The sequence below is a fragment of the Astatotilapia calliptera genome, chromosome 10, assembly GCF_964374335.1.
Source record: "Astatotilapia calliptera chromosome 10, fAstCal68.1, whole genome shotgun sequence".
Lineage (NCBI taxonomy): Eukaryota > Metazoa > Chordata > Actinopteri > Cichliformes > Cichlidae > Astatotilapia > Astatotilapia calliptera.
Window position 1 is genome coordinate 32740459 of NC_137431.1, and position 18093 is coordinate 32758551.

The 18093-nt window shown below is 42.9% G+C and overlaps 1 protein-coding gene across 12 annotated transcripts in view; it reads right to left on the bottom strand.

Moving 5' to 3' along the window:
• The window catches only part of dbn1 (drebrin 1), a 116291-nt gene that overhangs the window by 41175 nt on the left and 57023 nt on the right, over positions 1-18093 (bottom strand). The window contains exon 1 of one of the 12 annotated variants that reach the window (XM_080307355.1): positions 18023-18081. The exons of the other annotated variants lie outside the window; for them this stretch is intronic. Within the exon in view, the coding sequence (XP_080163481.1) occupies positions 18023-18066 (44 nt within the window). The 5' untranslated portion in view covers positions 18067-18081. Of the gene's footprint in view, positions 1-18022; positions 18082-18093 lie in introns of those variants that run through there. 12 annotated transcript variants of the gene reach the window in all.

An 18093-nucleotide genomic window follows, 5' to 3' on the forward strand; every position in this document is an offset into this window, starting at 1 on the left:
GGGTCCTTGTACACTCACCCTAATCAGCTCCCTAGGGACAAGAATGAGGAAGGCAAGTGTGTGTGTGTGTGTGTGTGTGTGTGTGTGTGTGTGTGTGTGTGTGTGTGTGTGTGTGTGTGTGTGTGTGTGTGTGTGTGTGTGTTCCTCCCAGGACTGATAGGTATGGTTGATTCAGCAGGACAGACAGCATTACAGCTACTCACAGCTCCCTGCTTCTCTGACAGAGATGCTGGATTGTTTCCAGGGTTTCATTGAAAAATGCAAAAGTGCCTGAGGGAGAAGTAAAGCTACTGGTCCATTATTCCCCAAAAAACAAGCAAATATATCCTGACAGATGAGTGCAGACTCTGTTTAAGATTCAGCTCAGGGCTCAGCAGTAAGAGCCTGACTCTGAATACAGCTCAACAAATATTTCAGCCAATGAGTATGGATACAGGTAACAATGCCGGGAAGAAACTCGAGGCAAAGCAGTGGATGCTGACAAAATTAATGAGAAACTGTTTAAAATATTGAGCTTCAAGAAAAGTTTGTTCTCTTCAGAAAGTAGAACGCTGTTCGATTTCCAAAGACAGGACGTCTTAAACGAAGAATGGAGCCAGATTTTCTCACGGCTCTGTTAGTAGTAGTATGCTGTACTCTCGTAGGTACCTAAACGATCTTGTAGAGACTGCATACAGATCATATGAGGCAAAAAAGAAAAAGACTCTTGAATTGACACATAAAAACTAGATTATAGACTGTTGGCACGGTGAAGATGCTGACATCCTGTAGCTGTACTGTAGCACTGCACAGCTCGACCATGAAGCTAATACCGCCAACACTCGATCTTCGAAGATCTGGAATTGTATCCTATTCTGATTCAGTAAGTTTGTTAGAACAACTAATTCTTTCAAATGAATTCAATTCTATTTTATTTTATTTATCTAGTATCAAATCACAACAACAGTCGCCTCAAGGTGCTTTATATTGTAAGGTGCACCCTACAATAATACATACAGAGGAAAACCCAACAATCATATGACCCCCTATGAGCAAGCACTTTGGCGACAGTAGGAAAGACAAACTTCCTTTTAACAGGAAGAAACCTCCAACCAGGCTCAGGGAGGGGCGGGGCCATAGTGTTTACATGACTGATATCTTTACTGAGGAACAAGGTAACATTCTGTGTGGCGAGAGGTACAAATAGTTTCATACGTTCAGACGATGCAGAGGCTAGCACAACATCACTACTAGTAAGTGAACAACTCATGTTTGAGTTCAGACAGCACGGCCTGATCGAAGATCACACATTACACAACTATGCAGGGTACAGAGCAGAAAGACTCCAAATAGGAATATCTGACATACGAGGCATTTTTATCGCCCTGATAGTCGACGGGATGGATTGTGATTAAACTGTGTGCAGATTGTGACGGTGGTTTAAGCCTCGGCTCAGTTACACTGTTTCTTTGGACTGACGACAACAGAACTGACAAACAAAGCAAAGCTGAAAGTCCAGAAGAAAACTACAAAAGCTCTCAGCTCATTTTCTGTAATCAGCGTGAAACGTAATATGAGGAACAGCGCAGTCGCACAGCTGGAAGAAGTGTTCTCCGTGCAGACACTGGACCTGTTTTTGTTTTTTTTAATAAATGTGGACGTTAGGTGGCACAGACAGGTCAGTCTTGTCCCTGCGAGGAGCCCTCACAGCCCCGCTTTGTGTGCTGCAAGGGTTACAATAGACTTCCTGTGGCTGTGGAGCCGCCGTCTCATCTGAACCAATCAGATGTCGGCACTGGCCGACACAGCGTCCGGCACAATGTTGGGCCGCTGCCACGAGAGGTGGGAGAGTGTAAACAGGAGGGGAAAACAAAGCGTTTAAACAGACGAGAGGACGTTTCACTGGGACCTGATGGTCTGCAAAGATAACCGAGGCCTCTAAAACAACAAACCCGCAGCTTTTTCTGCTCGCTCACTTTTCCTCATAAATCAGTCTGAACGGGCTGTTTCTCCTGCTTCCCGTCCTCACTCGGATACAACGCCATTTTATGGGTTAAATAAGCCACATCCAGTGACGGGAACAGCAGAGGAGACAAAAAAACAGTGAAAGCTTTGGCTTATGAAATACTACGAGTGTGGATATCGGGATCAGATCTCTACAGAACCCACTGAGGTGTTTCGAGTTGGAGTCTGTTGCAGACTTTTGATTGGCGCTGCAGATAAACCTTCATAAGCTGAAGCTGCTACATGCTGATAACAGTCCTTTTTCCCTTTTGTCCTCACACCCTCGACGGAGCGTGAAGCCACTCGGCACTAATGGCCTCTTCTCCCTACACTTCCCGTTTGACCTGTTGGGGCTCAGAAAAAAGGGTACCCTGTCAGCGACATAGGTGCCCTTCGCTGCTGGAGCAGGAAGGTGACGGCCAGTCCTGACCCGCGGTACTGCAGCGAAATGTCAAACATTTCTCCCGCTGAGCCTCTTTGTCCTGTAAATGTCGTTCAGATGTCCTCCCTCTGTTTCAGCGACACATCGCCCTCGGCATCAAACCTCACGGTCACACAGCAGTTTACGTCTGGATCTACCATATTTTAAACGAGCAGAACACCATCATCTATGTGACATGTGTGAAAACGTGGTGACTGAAGCGTGGCGCCTGAGCACTGACTCTAATATTTTAATGGACAGATTAGACAGGTGAGCTAATCACACCTCAAAGCGTTTGACTTTGTGAATTTTATCTCACGTGGTGTTCCCCAGGGTTCACTTCTAGGACCACTATACTTTAACTTGTAGGAGAAGCACAACCAACAACCCTGATGTTTTAAACCATAATTAAGGCATCATCACTAACAAGAAGATGGAGCTTGTGATCACTGCAGCTAAACCCGAGTCTGAAATGATCACAGCCGTCTGTGGAAAGTGTCAGAGAGATTACAAACCTTTGACCCATCAGCAGCACAACCACAACTTAAAACCATTTTTTATCATTTAAGAAATATTTATTCACAAAAGTGAAACAAAGTGTGTTAATCAAATCCAGGTATTCCAGGACTGTCAGAGCTTTATGGACATTTAAAAACCGTACCGAGGTCATTGTCTCTCAGAAGCTATAGAGCAGATAGCTCTCTGTGGTCATCTGGACTGGGGTGCCTGGTTATTCCCCAGGTTTCTGGCTTTTCCCATCCTACGTGAGGTGTCCTCCAACACCGTCAGTGAGTCAGTGAACTGGATCTCTCCACAGTATTTGTTGTACTTTGCACTGAAGTCATTTGCGTAAATGTGAGATCCCAGCAGACTCCACAAGTTCGGCCTCCTCTCCGCCCTCTCGCATCTACCTCCTGTGTGGTTACCTTCTCCGTCCTCAAGTGTTTCACCTTCGTATAATTGCCTCCCCGGTGTATTAAAGTTGTGTATTTTCCTGAGTTTCCCCTGCTGTCATCACAGAGTTGCTGTATTTTTCTTACAGTAGTCTCTTAGTGTTTCTGATCTCAGTCAGTGTCACAGTTTTTGTCTCCATGATTGGACCATTTACCGACTGTTAGGCTCGTTAGACCTGTACAAACTCTGTTTCTAACTTATTTCTATGATCACTGCACATTTTTCCTGTTTTCCTTGCAGAATATACAGACATGAGGACTGGCTCCAGACTTTTCACAGAGCTGCAGCATATTTAATGAAGTTACAGATGCACAGGTGCCCCGCGCCCTCCTTCAGCTGCATGACTTGGGGTTTTTTGCGCCGACTTCTGCCTCTGTTCATTCACATGTTCATTCACGCTCCTCTGGCTGAGCGTAGTAGCCTCTCAGAACAGAGGCGTCTGTGTCGATGAGGCCGAGCTTAAAACAAAACGAGAGCATTTCAAAGGACATCGCGCGCACACACAGACCTCTGTGAGCTGTGATCGAACCGTCTCTGACGGTGGGTCGCTGTGGGCCGGCAGCCAGAGAAGCCTTTCATCCTTCCTCCCTCTCACTCTCACACAAACTCCACGTCTCTCTGCCTTTGTCTCACTCTACATCTCCATCTCACTCCCTCCTCCCTCTCTCTCTCCTCATCTAATTTCCTCTGAATGTGAGGACGAGCGGCGACTTGCCAAAGCGACCCATACATCACAACATCTCGCACAATTACGCATACATACCCCCCACACACAACGCACACTACAGCTGAATGTGAAGTAGGTCGGATTCACACGCCGGGCAGGAGGGGCGCATTAAACATTTGAATTAAACGTGGCGTAGACGTTTAACTGAAGCGCGAGGCTGGAAAATGTCACGCAGGCCGTGTGCGAGTTCCCTCCTGAATAGGATTTCTTGGTCAAATGGATAAAACTGCTGAAAAACACGATTATGTCATGAGACTCGAGCGCTCCGCTGAGGACGGCTTTATTTATAGAAAAGCTTTATTTCTCACAGCACATTTGCATTTGAAAGGTGGCCTGTTGTGCTGTTTTCCTCTCTTCTCTTAATTAAGGAATAGCAGCGTCAGACTGCTGGTTGTTCCAGGCTAAAATCTCCCGAAATCAAAAGGTTGGATTTTCATATTGTGTCCCCACTTTCGTGACCCTCGAGCTCCTCGGGGAGGTTTTACTGAAATATCTCTGACATACTGAAGACCTACAGACTCCCCACAGACAAAGAGGGTCATGTTTCTGCTAATTGTCAAACGTTAGCATGCTAACATACTAAATAACATGTGCACATGGCAAACGTGAGTCTTTAAGGCTCGCACACTCTGACCTGCGTCACATTTTTCATGCAAGCCTTCGTAATTAACTGGCTGTGAACCGATTCATGTTCTGAAATGAATCCAACAGCTATAAAAACGTCATTAGCATGCTCACACCACTGCGTTTGGATCACTGCGTGCATACAGAGGAAATATACTGGTGGCTGGTTTCAGTCTCTGAGCTCTGTCCTCTAAACATAATGACTCCGTCACTGAGATTAAAAGTGGGGAGCAACCTCGTTGCAACTAGGAATAATCTGCCTGGTGTTAGCACTGAATTTTTTTCTCTACTGGTTGCACCACACCCTTAACCTCTGGGCGACCACTTTCACCCACAAGGTGATTTCACAGGTCGCGTGCTGGGAGGCAACCTGTCTCCAAACAATCTGCAATCACACTGCAGTCACATGACAGCTCAGCGAACATTTGCAAATAACTGAGACTGACTGCAACGTGTTGGCGATCTGTCTGCGTTTATAAATTAGCTGCAGTCTCCACCGCCGAGCACAACTCATCTGCAACAGGTCTCTGCAACAGGGGACTCGTCTCAACTGGTTGCCAACTGATTATATTTTAGTTACAATGCAATATGAAAACAAGGTTGTCGCCCCGCAGCAACTACGTCACCATTTATGGAGACATTTCTGTATTTTTAATGTGAATCTCTGCGTATGGTGAAAGAAACACATTCCCAATTTCCATTTTTCTCACATTTAATAATAATAACGTAATATTTTAGCAGACAGACCATTTTATCGCCACCCTGAGGCATCAAAGTTGCTCTGAAGACTGAAAGTGTTCGCAGACCTGAAGCAACCATTTCAAAGGCAACAGGTTTCGTGCTCAGTTACTTTTCTACTCGCCATGTTCTCCAACCACTGGGCTAATGTTTTGGCTATATCAGATGAATACGTCACACTTTATCTGAGCTGATGCTTCAAACAGAGCCCTGATTGCTGTGCAGCTTCCGTTTCATGATACTGGAGGTGCAACTACAAATCCATCTTTTCTGCTCTTTGCTTCCTTTTTTTACTGTTATTTCAAGCCCATCAGCACAAACACGTTCCTGCATCGGTCCATCGTGACATGGGCCATGACTTAATCGCTCACTCCTTCTCAGAAACCACCCAGTGAAATGATGTCATGCTCCAGAGAGCCATTGCCAACCCCTACACACACTTATAATGGGATTCTGCAGTTTCACATCCTCAACATGAGCTCATCCCCAAACACAAAGAACGAGCAGAAATTCACTTTAAGGGTTCTTTTGAAGACATATTTTGTTTAGTTTGTCTCAGAAAAGGAACTTTATTTCCTAAAAGTTGATCCTCTTGGCTGCCTGACAACATCTGACAGGAACTATTATAAAGGGTGGGTGTATGTGCATTCCTGCTCGGCTGTTTGAGTTGTGTGATTTGTCCTATTTGCCCAAATGAAATGTCTGGGACCCGTGGGAAATCTCTCTGCAGACAGGAGTGACAAATGGAAAGTTAAGTCCGAGCAAACTAACTTTCAGCCCCACGAAGAACGGAGCAGCAGGGGTAAAAGAGGACATGAAGTGGGTATTTAAAGAGCATTGGGGTCATTTTATTTCTAAGGTGAACTGCAGTTTATCAAAGCGCGCCTTTTTAAAGCTCTGCTCACTGATTTTTGCTAAAAATGCAGAACCTGCCTGATAATAAACACATTTTTATATTTTCTTCAACATCACTGTAACCTATCAGAGATGCCAACATAAATCCACCAGCACATAAAGGAAAAACAAAACAAAAAAACGAGTCAGTTAAATGAAATATATAAACATTGTTTCATATGACATTTTATACAATCAGTCTTTTCTTTCTCTTTTTTGTTACAAAGTTGGTCTTTGGGGTATTTGGAGGATGGTGACAGTAATTCAGAACTACAGGAAACTGATAATAATCACACACACACAATAAAAAAACTAAACAGGAAGTTCAAAAGCTTTAAGGGAAGTTTGAAACAGAAGGACCTTCAAGGACAAATTTGGTTAAAAATACCAATAAATCAAGAAATGAAAGCAGCATTTTTATGAAGTTTGTTCTTTCTTGGAGCTGGTTACAAGAATATATTAGCTTCAGTAAAGATAAGATCTTGGAAGGTCTAAAGAGATGACATGTTTTGTACACAATCACCCAGAAAAACCTCGTCTTTAATCAGTGATGTCAGAGTTACAATAAATAAACATGGGCTGAGTATTGACTGCTGCTGCTGATTGAAATCAGTTGTGAGGATGTTGCTGCATTAAAAAAAAAAAACTTCCTTTTGATTCTTTGGTTGATGGCATATTACTGCAATCACCTGTTGTTTAAAGGTCCGTGTCTATGCAAGACTGTTACTTGTTACTCCCCAACCACCGAGTGTCAGTAAAATTCGGAAAAGGTGCTATGGAAACCTGAAACCATTTGTCTTCAAAGTTAAAGTCCTGTCGCTAAAACCAGCAAGTTTGAAAAGACACGTTTACTTCTGATTCCTCCTTCAACGAGTCACCAACCAGTCGTCATCCAGTCACCAACCAGTCACCAACCAGTCGTCATCCAGTCACCAACCAGTCACCAACCAGTCGTCATCCAGTAACCAACCAGTCGTCATCCAGTCGTCATCCAGTCACCAACGAGTCAATATCCAGTAACCAACCAGTCACCAACCAGTCGTCATCCAGTAACCAACCAGTCGTCATCCAGTAACCATCCAGTCACCAACCAGTCGTCATCCAGTCGTCATCCAGTCACCAACGAGTCATCATCCAGTAACCATCCAGTCACCAACCAGTCGTCATCCAGTCGTCATCCAGTCACCAACCAGTCACCAGTCGTCATCCAGTAACCAACCAGTCGTCATCCAGTAACCAACCAGTCACCATCCAGTCGTCATCCAGTCACCAACGAGTCAATATCCAGTAACCGACCAGTCACCAACCAGTCGTCATCCAGTCGTCATCCAGTCGTCATCCAGTCGTCATCCAGTAACCAACCAGTCGTCATCCAGTAACCAACCAGTCACCATCCAGTCGTCATCCAGTCACCAACGAGTCAATATCCAGTAACCGACCAGTCACCAACCAGTCGTCATCCAGTCGTCATCCAGTAACCAACCAGTCACCATCCAGTCGTCATCCAGTCGTCATCCAGTCGTCATCCAGTCGTCATCCAGTCGTCATCCAGTAACCAACCAGTCACCAACCAGTCACCATCCAGTCGTCATCCAGTAACCAACCAGTCACCATCCAGTCGTCATCCAGTCACCAACGAGTCGTCATCCAGTAACCGACCAGTCGTCATCCAGTAACCGACCAGTCGTCATCCAGTCACCGACCAGTCGTCATCCAGTCACCGACCAGTCACCAACCAGTCGTCATCCAGTTACCAACCAGTCAGAGAGTAAACATTTTTCCTGAGCAACTTGTAACCTACAGAGCACAGAGTAACAAAAACAAGACGACTTCACGTCCACCTCAGACCACATGTTTTATATCAGACTGGACGTTTTTCCATCCGTAGCACGTCTTCTGTCACGCCAGCGACTCTGGCGATATAACCCTAACCATTTACAGCCTACAAACAATAACACAGTCTGACAACAAAAAAACAAAAAGGAGATAGAGGTGCACACCTTTGATATCACAAACTAAAATCTGTTTTCCTTATCCATGCGCACACGCAGTGGCTTTTTCCAAAAACACCCGTCCATGTGTGGACAGGGCCGTCCAGCCTACTGGTCCTGCTGGGTACGATTTAAATTAGCACTATGAAGAAAACGAGGAACATTTAGAAGAAGGTGAGGAAATAAACACGTAAAAACATTCAAATTCTGAAAAATCTATCACATGCCGATCTGAAAATTCACCTGCAAGTCAGTTTGGTCCACATTTTAAATTACTCTTCAGATAACCCACAAAGATAATTCAGGTTTCATTTCAGATGATGCACAGCAGCACAGAAAGCTAAATAAAGCACAGAACCAACTACACAACACAGCAAAGCCGTGGTGAATATCTTTTACGTAAGACAACTGTGTGAACATTACTGTGATGTTTCCTGTGGCACATCGGTGGACTAAAAGCCGAGCTGGTGGTCTAACTTCCCACTGATGTGATTTTACCTGCAGCTCGAGCGGCGATGAAATCAGCGCGTTTCTAAATATAAACCAGCAGCAGCTGGACCACACGAGGCCGCGCTGCTCTCGTGTGAGTGGCTCACAAATGAACCTACACATGTGCCTGCATGGAAATGAATACAGCTGCCATGCAAGACTGTGTGTGTGTGTGTGTGTGTGTGTGTGTGTGGGAGGTAGCTACATATGGAAAACAGAGGAGGTGGAAGGAGAACGGGTGTTTGTTTTACATGGCTGACATGTCTTGTAACACCTTTTTCTTTTATTCTCGACGCTCGTTCTCGATATTCCCTCAACCCCCGACTTCGGGACAGGGTCTAATCGTCTCCTGATGTTCCCAAATTCCCAATACAGCCAGTAGCTAAGCTTCAAAACATCAGCTTGGAGTTTTGCGGAGATTAAGGCTTTATAATGCAGCTCTGCCAAAACTATTCTACACAGCACATCAAAGCTAGTTTAGGTGGACCACAGGGGGTTAATACTTCTGCAGTATTAACCAGGGGCTGCATGGAAAGATGAGCTATTACAGTTAATTAAAGAACTGAGCAGACATAAAGTAGATGAGTTTGAGCAGAAAGGTTAACGGTTAAACGCAGCCATGAGGGAGGCCGAGAGCCAGTGCAGTAGTCCTAGTCCCAATGGAGACGGTTGCATCAGGAAAGGAATCCGGCATTAAATCTTTGGAAATGTGGATCGTCAGGAATGGGATTTCATGAGTCCTGACCAGGATGGACAGGATTAGAGGCGGGAACATCAGGGACAGCTGATAGACAAAGTTAGAGAAAGCGATACTTGAAGCTGCTGGTTACTGTTAGCAGCTAACACTGGTGTGGACAAACCAGCAAAACTACAGCTAAACATAAACATGGATAACAGGTGACATTAAACAGTGAAACTGATCTAAAATGTGTGTGTCAGATTAAATTATGTATAAAATGTGACCTGTGTTTAAATGCAAATAAGATTTACGACAGGTGCACGCCACCTCTGCAGCTCGACGGAGGCCCCGTTAGCTGCTCCAAGCTCCACAGGGTTTGTTTCTAGCTCTGACAGGAAAGCGTCCAAGCGGCGTGTTCGAAACATCTCAGACAACAGCGATCGCTATCGAATCAGAAATCGCCCGTTTCCCTCCCGGCTCGCTCAGGCGGCAGGAAGGCCGGGCGAGCCGTGGCGGCCTGTCAGCTCGCTGGCTTGTTGTCCTGAAGTGACGGAGACGGTGAAGAGCGGTAATTAAAGGCTGGAGAACGCGAGCTCTGACACATACACTGACAAATACACGGGGCACTGCCACCTGCTTCACCCAGCCTCCAATTACTAAACTCAGCTGGAGGCTTAGCCACCCGTCTGGAGGTGTGACTGAGAGCTCCAGTACATTTTGGACTTGTAGTCTCTGAGCACGCTCAGTGTAGGAGATATTCTACATTCAGGACAAAGGCGACGGGTCCAGACCTGGGCTGGATTTGCTGTTGCTGGATATCCTCCCAGTGCAGGAACCATCTGGGATTCAGGTATTTTAACTGGTTTCCTGGAAACTGTGAATCATGAGTGATGCTACGAATGAGCCACGATCTACGACTGTGGGAGGGTTTTGGTCCAGCTGTGGCTTCAGCACAGCCGACTCCAGAGTCCTGTTTTTATTATATCTGCTGGAACATCAGTGGAAACACTTTGGGAAAAATATTATTGACGAAGTCAGCAACAGGATGACTTCAGAACCAATCAGCAAAGTAAGAATCTCGACTAGTTCTGGTCCAGTTTTATTTTTAACTACCCAAAAAGGCTAAAGCCATCTTATTTTATCACAGCAGAGAACAGCAAAGGTTTAGACCCTCAGTGTTGGTCTGCTTAGTTGAAATGACAAAGGATAAAAGACCTCATTTAAAATGTAAATTCTTCCAGTAATGGTGAAGATTGAACCTTTGGATGGTCGAGGTCCTGGTCTACGCATACTTACATAGATTGGATAGGTTTTATTCATTTTTAGCCCTGCTGCTCATGAAAAGGTCATCTGTGGGAATTAATTTTATTTGTAGCTCAGGATGAATGCGAGGCAATCAGTGGTGACGAGATTAAACCTCGGGGTCAATCCAGGCGTATTTTAATGGATCACATAGGTTTGCTGTGGAAAGCCGCTTTCACAAACACACCAGCACGGCCTCGACGATGCTGCGGCGTTATTTAAAGCTGCAGAAAAATATTGGCATTTCAAGAATTTAAAGAAACATTACTGAAACCTGAAGGACTGAAAGGGTGATTCCAATATTCACAATATTATATCTTCATGACATCATTCAGGGAACACATGAACTAACAATACATGAGAATAATCTAGTTTATTTCTATTTGTGATCCAATCCTGACCGAGTGATGTTCATCCCCCAAACTTTGGACCAAAATCGTGATTCTGGAAAAAGATGTGCCAAGAATTTTTGTAAAGAATGAAGAACCATCAAAGAAAAGTCAAAAACCATCTAAATTAATTTGGTAATTTATCAAATACAAATGAAACAGGTCTGTGACACAGAACCGTAACCCTTCATCTAAACATGTGAAAGACAGATGGAGCAGGACCGTCCTCTTGTTTGGGATGATGCTGGATAGAAATAGAAACGTCAGCACCTGACACCGTCCTGGCAGCGTCAGGTGAAGGTGGGGAATGGAAGTCCTGTTTCAACATTTAGCCTGACATGCAAGCTTACGAGAAGCAAAGAAGGGAAGGAAGACAGCAGGGAAATCAGTGGAAGATAAAAATAGTGCTTCACTGGAGCATATTTCAAGTCCTCTAGTGTTTGAAGGCTTCCTGAACACTGTCTCTCTCTGCAATACTGACAGAATCAGAAACAGAGTTACAGGCAGATACTGTACCACCTGCTGTTCCTGTAAAACGGCTTATTCTGCATTACAGTATTTAGTGAGACAGATATTAGCTCATCTCTCTCCTAACCATTTTCCCTTTAAGTGAATTATCCAGATCCAGAGTCTTTGGATGTACACGAATTATCCTTTATTTTGATATTAGGCAACAACTCTAAAAGCCTATGGACACACTAGTAAGAGCACATCTGTAACTTCATTAGGAATATAAGCCATCTGAGAAACACCCGTTTTTACAGTGGGAAGTTTAAAACTGCACATAAGACCAAGATCAACTTAACTCAAGTAACTTTTCGTTATTAATTTACTACATGTCACTTAAGTACTTTTGATTATTTCTACAGTTATCAACAATTTCAACTATTGTAACAGCACCATCATATGATTTCAAACTTGTTAATGATAATTTTAGCTAGCAAGCTAACAGCTTCATTTGTTTATCTATACTGTCAGCAACTACTTATCCATATTTATAAGTTTATTTTGGTCATATTGTTTACAGTTTCAAATATTAGTCATAATTTTAGCTAATAATTTTACCTGTTAGCCATATTTTAGCTAACAATTTCAGCTGTTAGCTGTATTTTTAGCTAACAGTTCTTTAACTATAAAATGTAGCTACTCAGCTAGCCTTTTTAGGCTAAGATTTTATTGGTTAGCCAAACTGTTAGCTAAAAAAATATATAATTACATATTTAGAATTTAGATTGGTAATTAAACCAAAATTTAATCTGTTTAACTATACTGTTAGATTAAAGAAAACGAATCCAGAATTTCAATATTTTTTTATACTATTAAGCATTTCAAGCACTACAAATACTTTTAGCTAATATTTTCCACTGGCTATGCACTACTCTAGCTAATAACTTCTAATTTTGTGCTTACAAAGGTATCTAGACAGAAATATGGATAAAACAGGAATCCATTTCCACATATTTTACAATTTAGTTAATTGATAACATTAATAAAAATTTTTTAGTAATATCAATTCATCTGGAATGAATTAAGTATTCTTATTTTGATCGATTTTAGCTAACACCTTTAACTGCTAGCTAATAACTTCTACCTACACGTTAGGAATTTTATGTAGAAACTAGATATAATTTCACTTTATCCTGACTGAAGGAGACTAAAATAAATGGCTTATCTATAGATTTGATTAATTAATTTTACTGTTTTTATTACCTCAATCTAGCCATTTCAGCCAATTGTATATATCCACTACCTTTTCATTTCTTTTTTGTTTTTTAGGTTTTTCGTTGTTTAAATATATGCATGCAGAAGTGGGATAAGTACTTGAACCCAGGTTGGAAATCATTGAGATAGTAATTTTACAGCACAGCAGGGAAACAACATCACTTCATCCATCCTAAAGAACACTTTGTTTTCCAGCAGATTATTTCAGGCAACATAATTTACTCTGCTTAAACGTCACACAGGGAAAACAAACAAAACCATATTATTGTTGTCGTTAATGTAATTTCTCAAGTAGTGCTAAAGATCTAAGAGCAGCACAGAGTCTGTCCTTCTTTTCTTTTCATCCCTCCAACAGTTTTCTTTTTGCAGAGTTAAACAGCAGAGGTGTGAAAACATTGAGCCTGAACTTTGTGGCTCCGTGTGAACCTTTTCTCTCTGAGCCAGACTCAGCTGCAGTCCAGTTTGTATGACGCAGGCCGAATGAAAAGAGTTTGGGAGTTGTTTTTGTGCAGTCATGTTTTCTAAAAGCTGCCGCTGGTGTTGAACTCCATTTCCTCTGCTCAGCAGCATGGCAGACAGCACGGCAACAGAGGCAGGCAGACCACCCGTAGCCTTTACTTTGAGCTGGACTTAAAAGCTTTTGTACAGGTAGAGAGTTTATCCACATGCTGCACTCTGCTGCCTCCTCAATCACTTCTGGTCTATCTGCCACCCTTTTCTAAGTCCTTCATTTGTTGAGCTATTTGTCATCCTGTGTTCTGGATAACAAGCACCAACCGAAGGCGCATTAACTTCACCCCCAAGATCTATTTTAAGGATCTATTATAAGGAAAACAGATGAACAAGAGACCGAATATTCCCACCACTAATGGCTTGTTGTTATATCAGCACTAAGGCCCCTCTCAGAGTTCGGAGGCTGCCCGGTTGTTTTGCTGCAGACATTACTGATCATTACTGTCCAAGTCCTCCTGATATACAGTTCAGACCCAGCCGTACTATCAAAATAGACTCACCTGAGGTTTTTAAAGCTACAGGTACTTCCTGTCTGCATTTAGCTTTCAAGCACTTGGACACTGTTCCCTTGTAGGCTTCCAGAAGTCAACCAATCATAACAAACTGATAAATCTGTTTTTTGGTATTTATCCATGTCATGAAAAATACTTTTGCCTAATATATTAGCCCACAATTAAGCAATTAACCTCCATCCTAACTACACACATGCACATCTGCCTACATGTTGTATCCTGTGTATAATGCATGTTATATATGTAAGTGATGCATGATCTGAGGTGATTAGAGAGTTTAGTGAAAGCTTAAAAACTACGTTTCCCATGATTCAACTGAAATATGGCATTTTTTACTGTTATTGATCCCAGAATGCATAAATGATGGACACAACCCATGTTTGAAAACTAAAGCCAACACACTGTTCACTGTAATGGACACCAGGGGGCGCTCTCTCTGCCTGTTCTTCCAAATTAAGTGACACATACAGAAAAGTTCAACTAGTTTGGAGCACAGGTTTCTCAAACTGAAGGCCGTGTGCGGTGAAGCAGGGGTGGTGTTCAGGTGAGATGATGAAGCTGTTGTTCATGAACAGGATCCAGCGTTTCAGAGCTGCTGACAGGTTTAGAGAGACAGACTAGAGCGCCGTCTGTTCTCATGCGTCTTCCTGAAATCGGCACAAAGAGATGACATCCCTGGTCTCATGTCCACATTAGCTGCCCCCGTCCGCGGCTCAGTGCAGAGTGTTATTGATTGGCCCTGTCGATGCAGGCCTGCCTTTAACTCACTTTACTTTGTTTATGGCTCGGCTTAAATGCCTGAAACTGCTGCTGCTGCTCAGAGCACACAAACAGCAGAGGACATCTGTGTCCTCGCCTTTCTATAAATTGGAAACTTTCAATTTATTAAAGGGCCCAGCAGACAAAAAGCTGAGCTGTAGGCTACAATTCTGACATGAGATATTGTCCATCTGGGAAGCTCGAGAAGAAGGCAAAAGACATCTGCTTTTTGCAGATGATGTGTTCCTGTTGTCTTCATGGAGCAATGACCTTCAGCTCACACTGGGCAGCCTGCAGCTGAGTTTCAATTAGCACCTCCAAGTCTGAGCCCACGGTTCTCAGTCTGAAATCAGTGGAGGGACTCCACCGAAGATATATTTGGATTTCTGATTAGGACGTGTCCTGGATGCCTCTAGGTGAGGTGCTTTGGGCATGTCCCTCTTGGGAGAGACCCCTGGGCACCATCCTGGACAGATTATGTCTCTCAGCTGGTTCAGGAACACCTTGGCATTCCCCATAACTCGACAGAGTAAGGTGTGGGCATGTCTGTGGCCCAGACCTGCTTAGATGGTGGAAACGTGATAAACTGATGGAAGGAAGTCAAAGTTTAGCCTCTCCAGTTTGGCTGCTTGGAAAAAATATAAACTGTCTTACTCTATTTAAAGTTTTCTCGTGACCTTTTCTCAGCTCACATTTTGCACGTGCACGACGTCATCAAAAGTAAAACAAATGTAGTTAGGTGCCCCCCCCACCATTCGCTTCTCCGTGAGTCAGACGCCTGCAGCTATACTTTACAGTGACATTCAGCCTCTTACTGTTTCTATCTGATCTATTATATGAACTTGTTTTCCAGTGCTCCCAGCAGGGCTGCAGACTGGACCCATCACAGCAATAAAGACACTCTTGCTTCTAAAGGCACAGAATCTGAAAACAGCTGGACGTGTTTCTTCTGGTCGATACTGGTGAACAGATCTGCAGTTTAATAACACGGCACTGCAGGAGGGACGGGTCCTTAAAGACACTGCAACACACACTTAGAGTGCAAACGAGGAAATCTCACAGAGCAACACAAACACTAAAAGAGCAACAGCAGCAAACCGGACAGATCTAAGAGCTCGTGTGAACCTTCCAGCTGCAGTCAGCCTAAACGTGAGCTACGCCAGTCATTTTTTAAATATAGCTGGTTTGATGCAATGAATGATATCTCTGTGCTGCATTTATTCAGTAACATCCAGTTTGGTGTTCAGGAGCACTGCCTGGAAATGAAACTGAACTGAGATATTCGACAGAAAGCAAAGGCGAGCACAAAAATAGTCTTAAGGGAAACAGAGGATAGAGAAACTGTAAATTAAAAAGTCAAAGGCTCACGACTGACTCACTCATACAGCTCAGTAGGCAACAGCAGTGCTCACTGAAAAACCGCATCACAACCAGCATAAAAAGAAAGAACAAGCTAAACAGTGACGAAATACAACCTGAGAGCCCTATGTATTAGCTAGCATTAGCTGCACTTATGTAAAGCTAATACTTTCTAATCCAGCGATTATTTATTCACAAGTATGTTTCCATTTTCAGTTGAACTGCTGTGTTGACACAACTGTGCGATCAATCTGGAGACAACACTATGTGCTGCTGCTGACCATCTATCTGGCCTATACCCTCACTACAACAGTGCCGTCCTTTGTGACAATGTTGTGATCATACATCCTAAGAGGTCTATACACAAGAGATGACTACCATAACCATCTAGCAACCAGAGACTTACACGATGAATTCAATGAACTCACATCAGTTATGCAAATACAGACAAAATAAATGACCGAGCTAAACCAATCAACTTACAGATCAGATCTAGAATCTTTGAGCCATTGAGATTAAAGTGATAATCTATGTAGCCAAAGGTACTGCTGACCGATATGTGACGGGGTTGAAACTATACAGACGGGTTATCTACACCAGATAACTAGAGTCTGGAAAGTCCACCAGCAACCAAGTGTCAGATACAGTGATGGTAACAACCAAATTTCAAAGTGTTAAACTGTTGCAGATATCAGTTAACACGCTTTGATTAGTGGCCATGTTCTACAAGTTTGCCTTTTACTAATGTCTAGAAATCTTTTCCATCTTCATAAAAGTTCTAGAATCTCATCGTTGATTAAACTCGGATAACATTCTAGACTTTTGCTTTCTAGAGTTTTTTGCCTTCCACTTATCTTTAGCATCTTGCTTTTGAACTTATGCACTTATACATTCAAGAGTACTGCCCTTAATGTTTCTCTTATAACTTTCGAGTCAGTTTTATTTATATAGCGCTGAATCACACCAACAGTCTAGAGTCAACAACTCCGACCTGCTTTAAACTCGACTGTATACTTCCTTGGAAGCTCAGCAATAAACCTGCCGAGTGCGTCAGAAATAAGACGTTAGAATAGTTTCTAAGAACAGAACAGCTGATTCGTCCACATTAGAAACAGTTCTCACTAAGAACAAACTGCCACCTCCAAAAAGGGCCATGAAGCTAAATCAATGGGTATGTTAAATAGTTTCAACTCAAACATTACAACCCCCACAAAAGCCGAACTGACTGCAGTACTGTAGTAAAAGACTCCATTAGTTAGCTAGCTAGTAGCTAGTTGCTAACATTAGGCCTACTTCTTAACACCCACGATCTAATGTTAAGAGCAAGTCAGATGAACATCGACCACTTTCAGAGGATCTTTGCTCTGCCAAAATAAAAAGTGCAGGACTTTGCTGGAAAGTCGTTCAGTTTCTGAATGCCTGTTTAGCATCCGACCGCTAACAGTAGAAGAGTTGACTTGATGGACGTTAAAAAGTTTTTCATGTGTTTTATTTTTCATTCTCATGGTTCATTTTGTCCTATAACTCAACAACCTGCAGGGTTTCTGTGAATGAAAAGTCAGGCCTTTATTTGCCACAAACTCTGTCTTTCACATATAAGTTTCACACATACTGTTGAAGCCCTTCAGCCATGTTTTGCTGGTAATGCTGGTTTGGATTTGCATTATGAGCTCACTACCACTGGTGGTGCCACAGGTTTATTTTTTATATAATTCCCCGGGAAGAATAGCTCCTGTCAAGTAGCACTGATGCAAGAAAACAAAATAAGGTATGTTATTAAGAGTTATAAATAAATTCGGATCTGTAATCACTGTCTGCTTGTTGAGTAGGCAGGTAAACACACCTTTGAATGACAGCTTAATTAATGTTCACAACCTATAATAATAATAACCTGAAAATTAGATTTGAGCAGCAGCAGAACATGACATTTAACCCCCCGTAGTCCAACAGAAAAAAGGAAAAGCACCTGGGTCTGGTATGTTTCCTGAAAATATTTCCATTACGTAACATTTCTCGATCACACGACAGCAGCTCGAG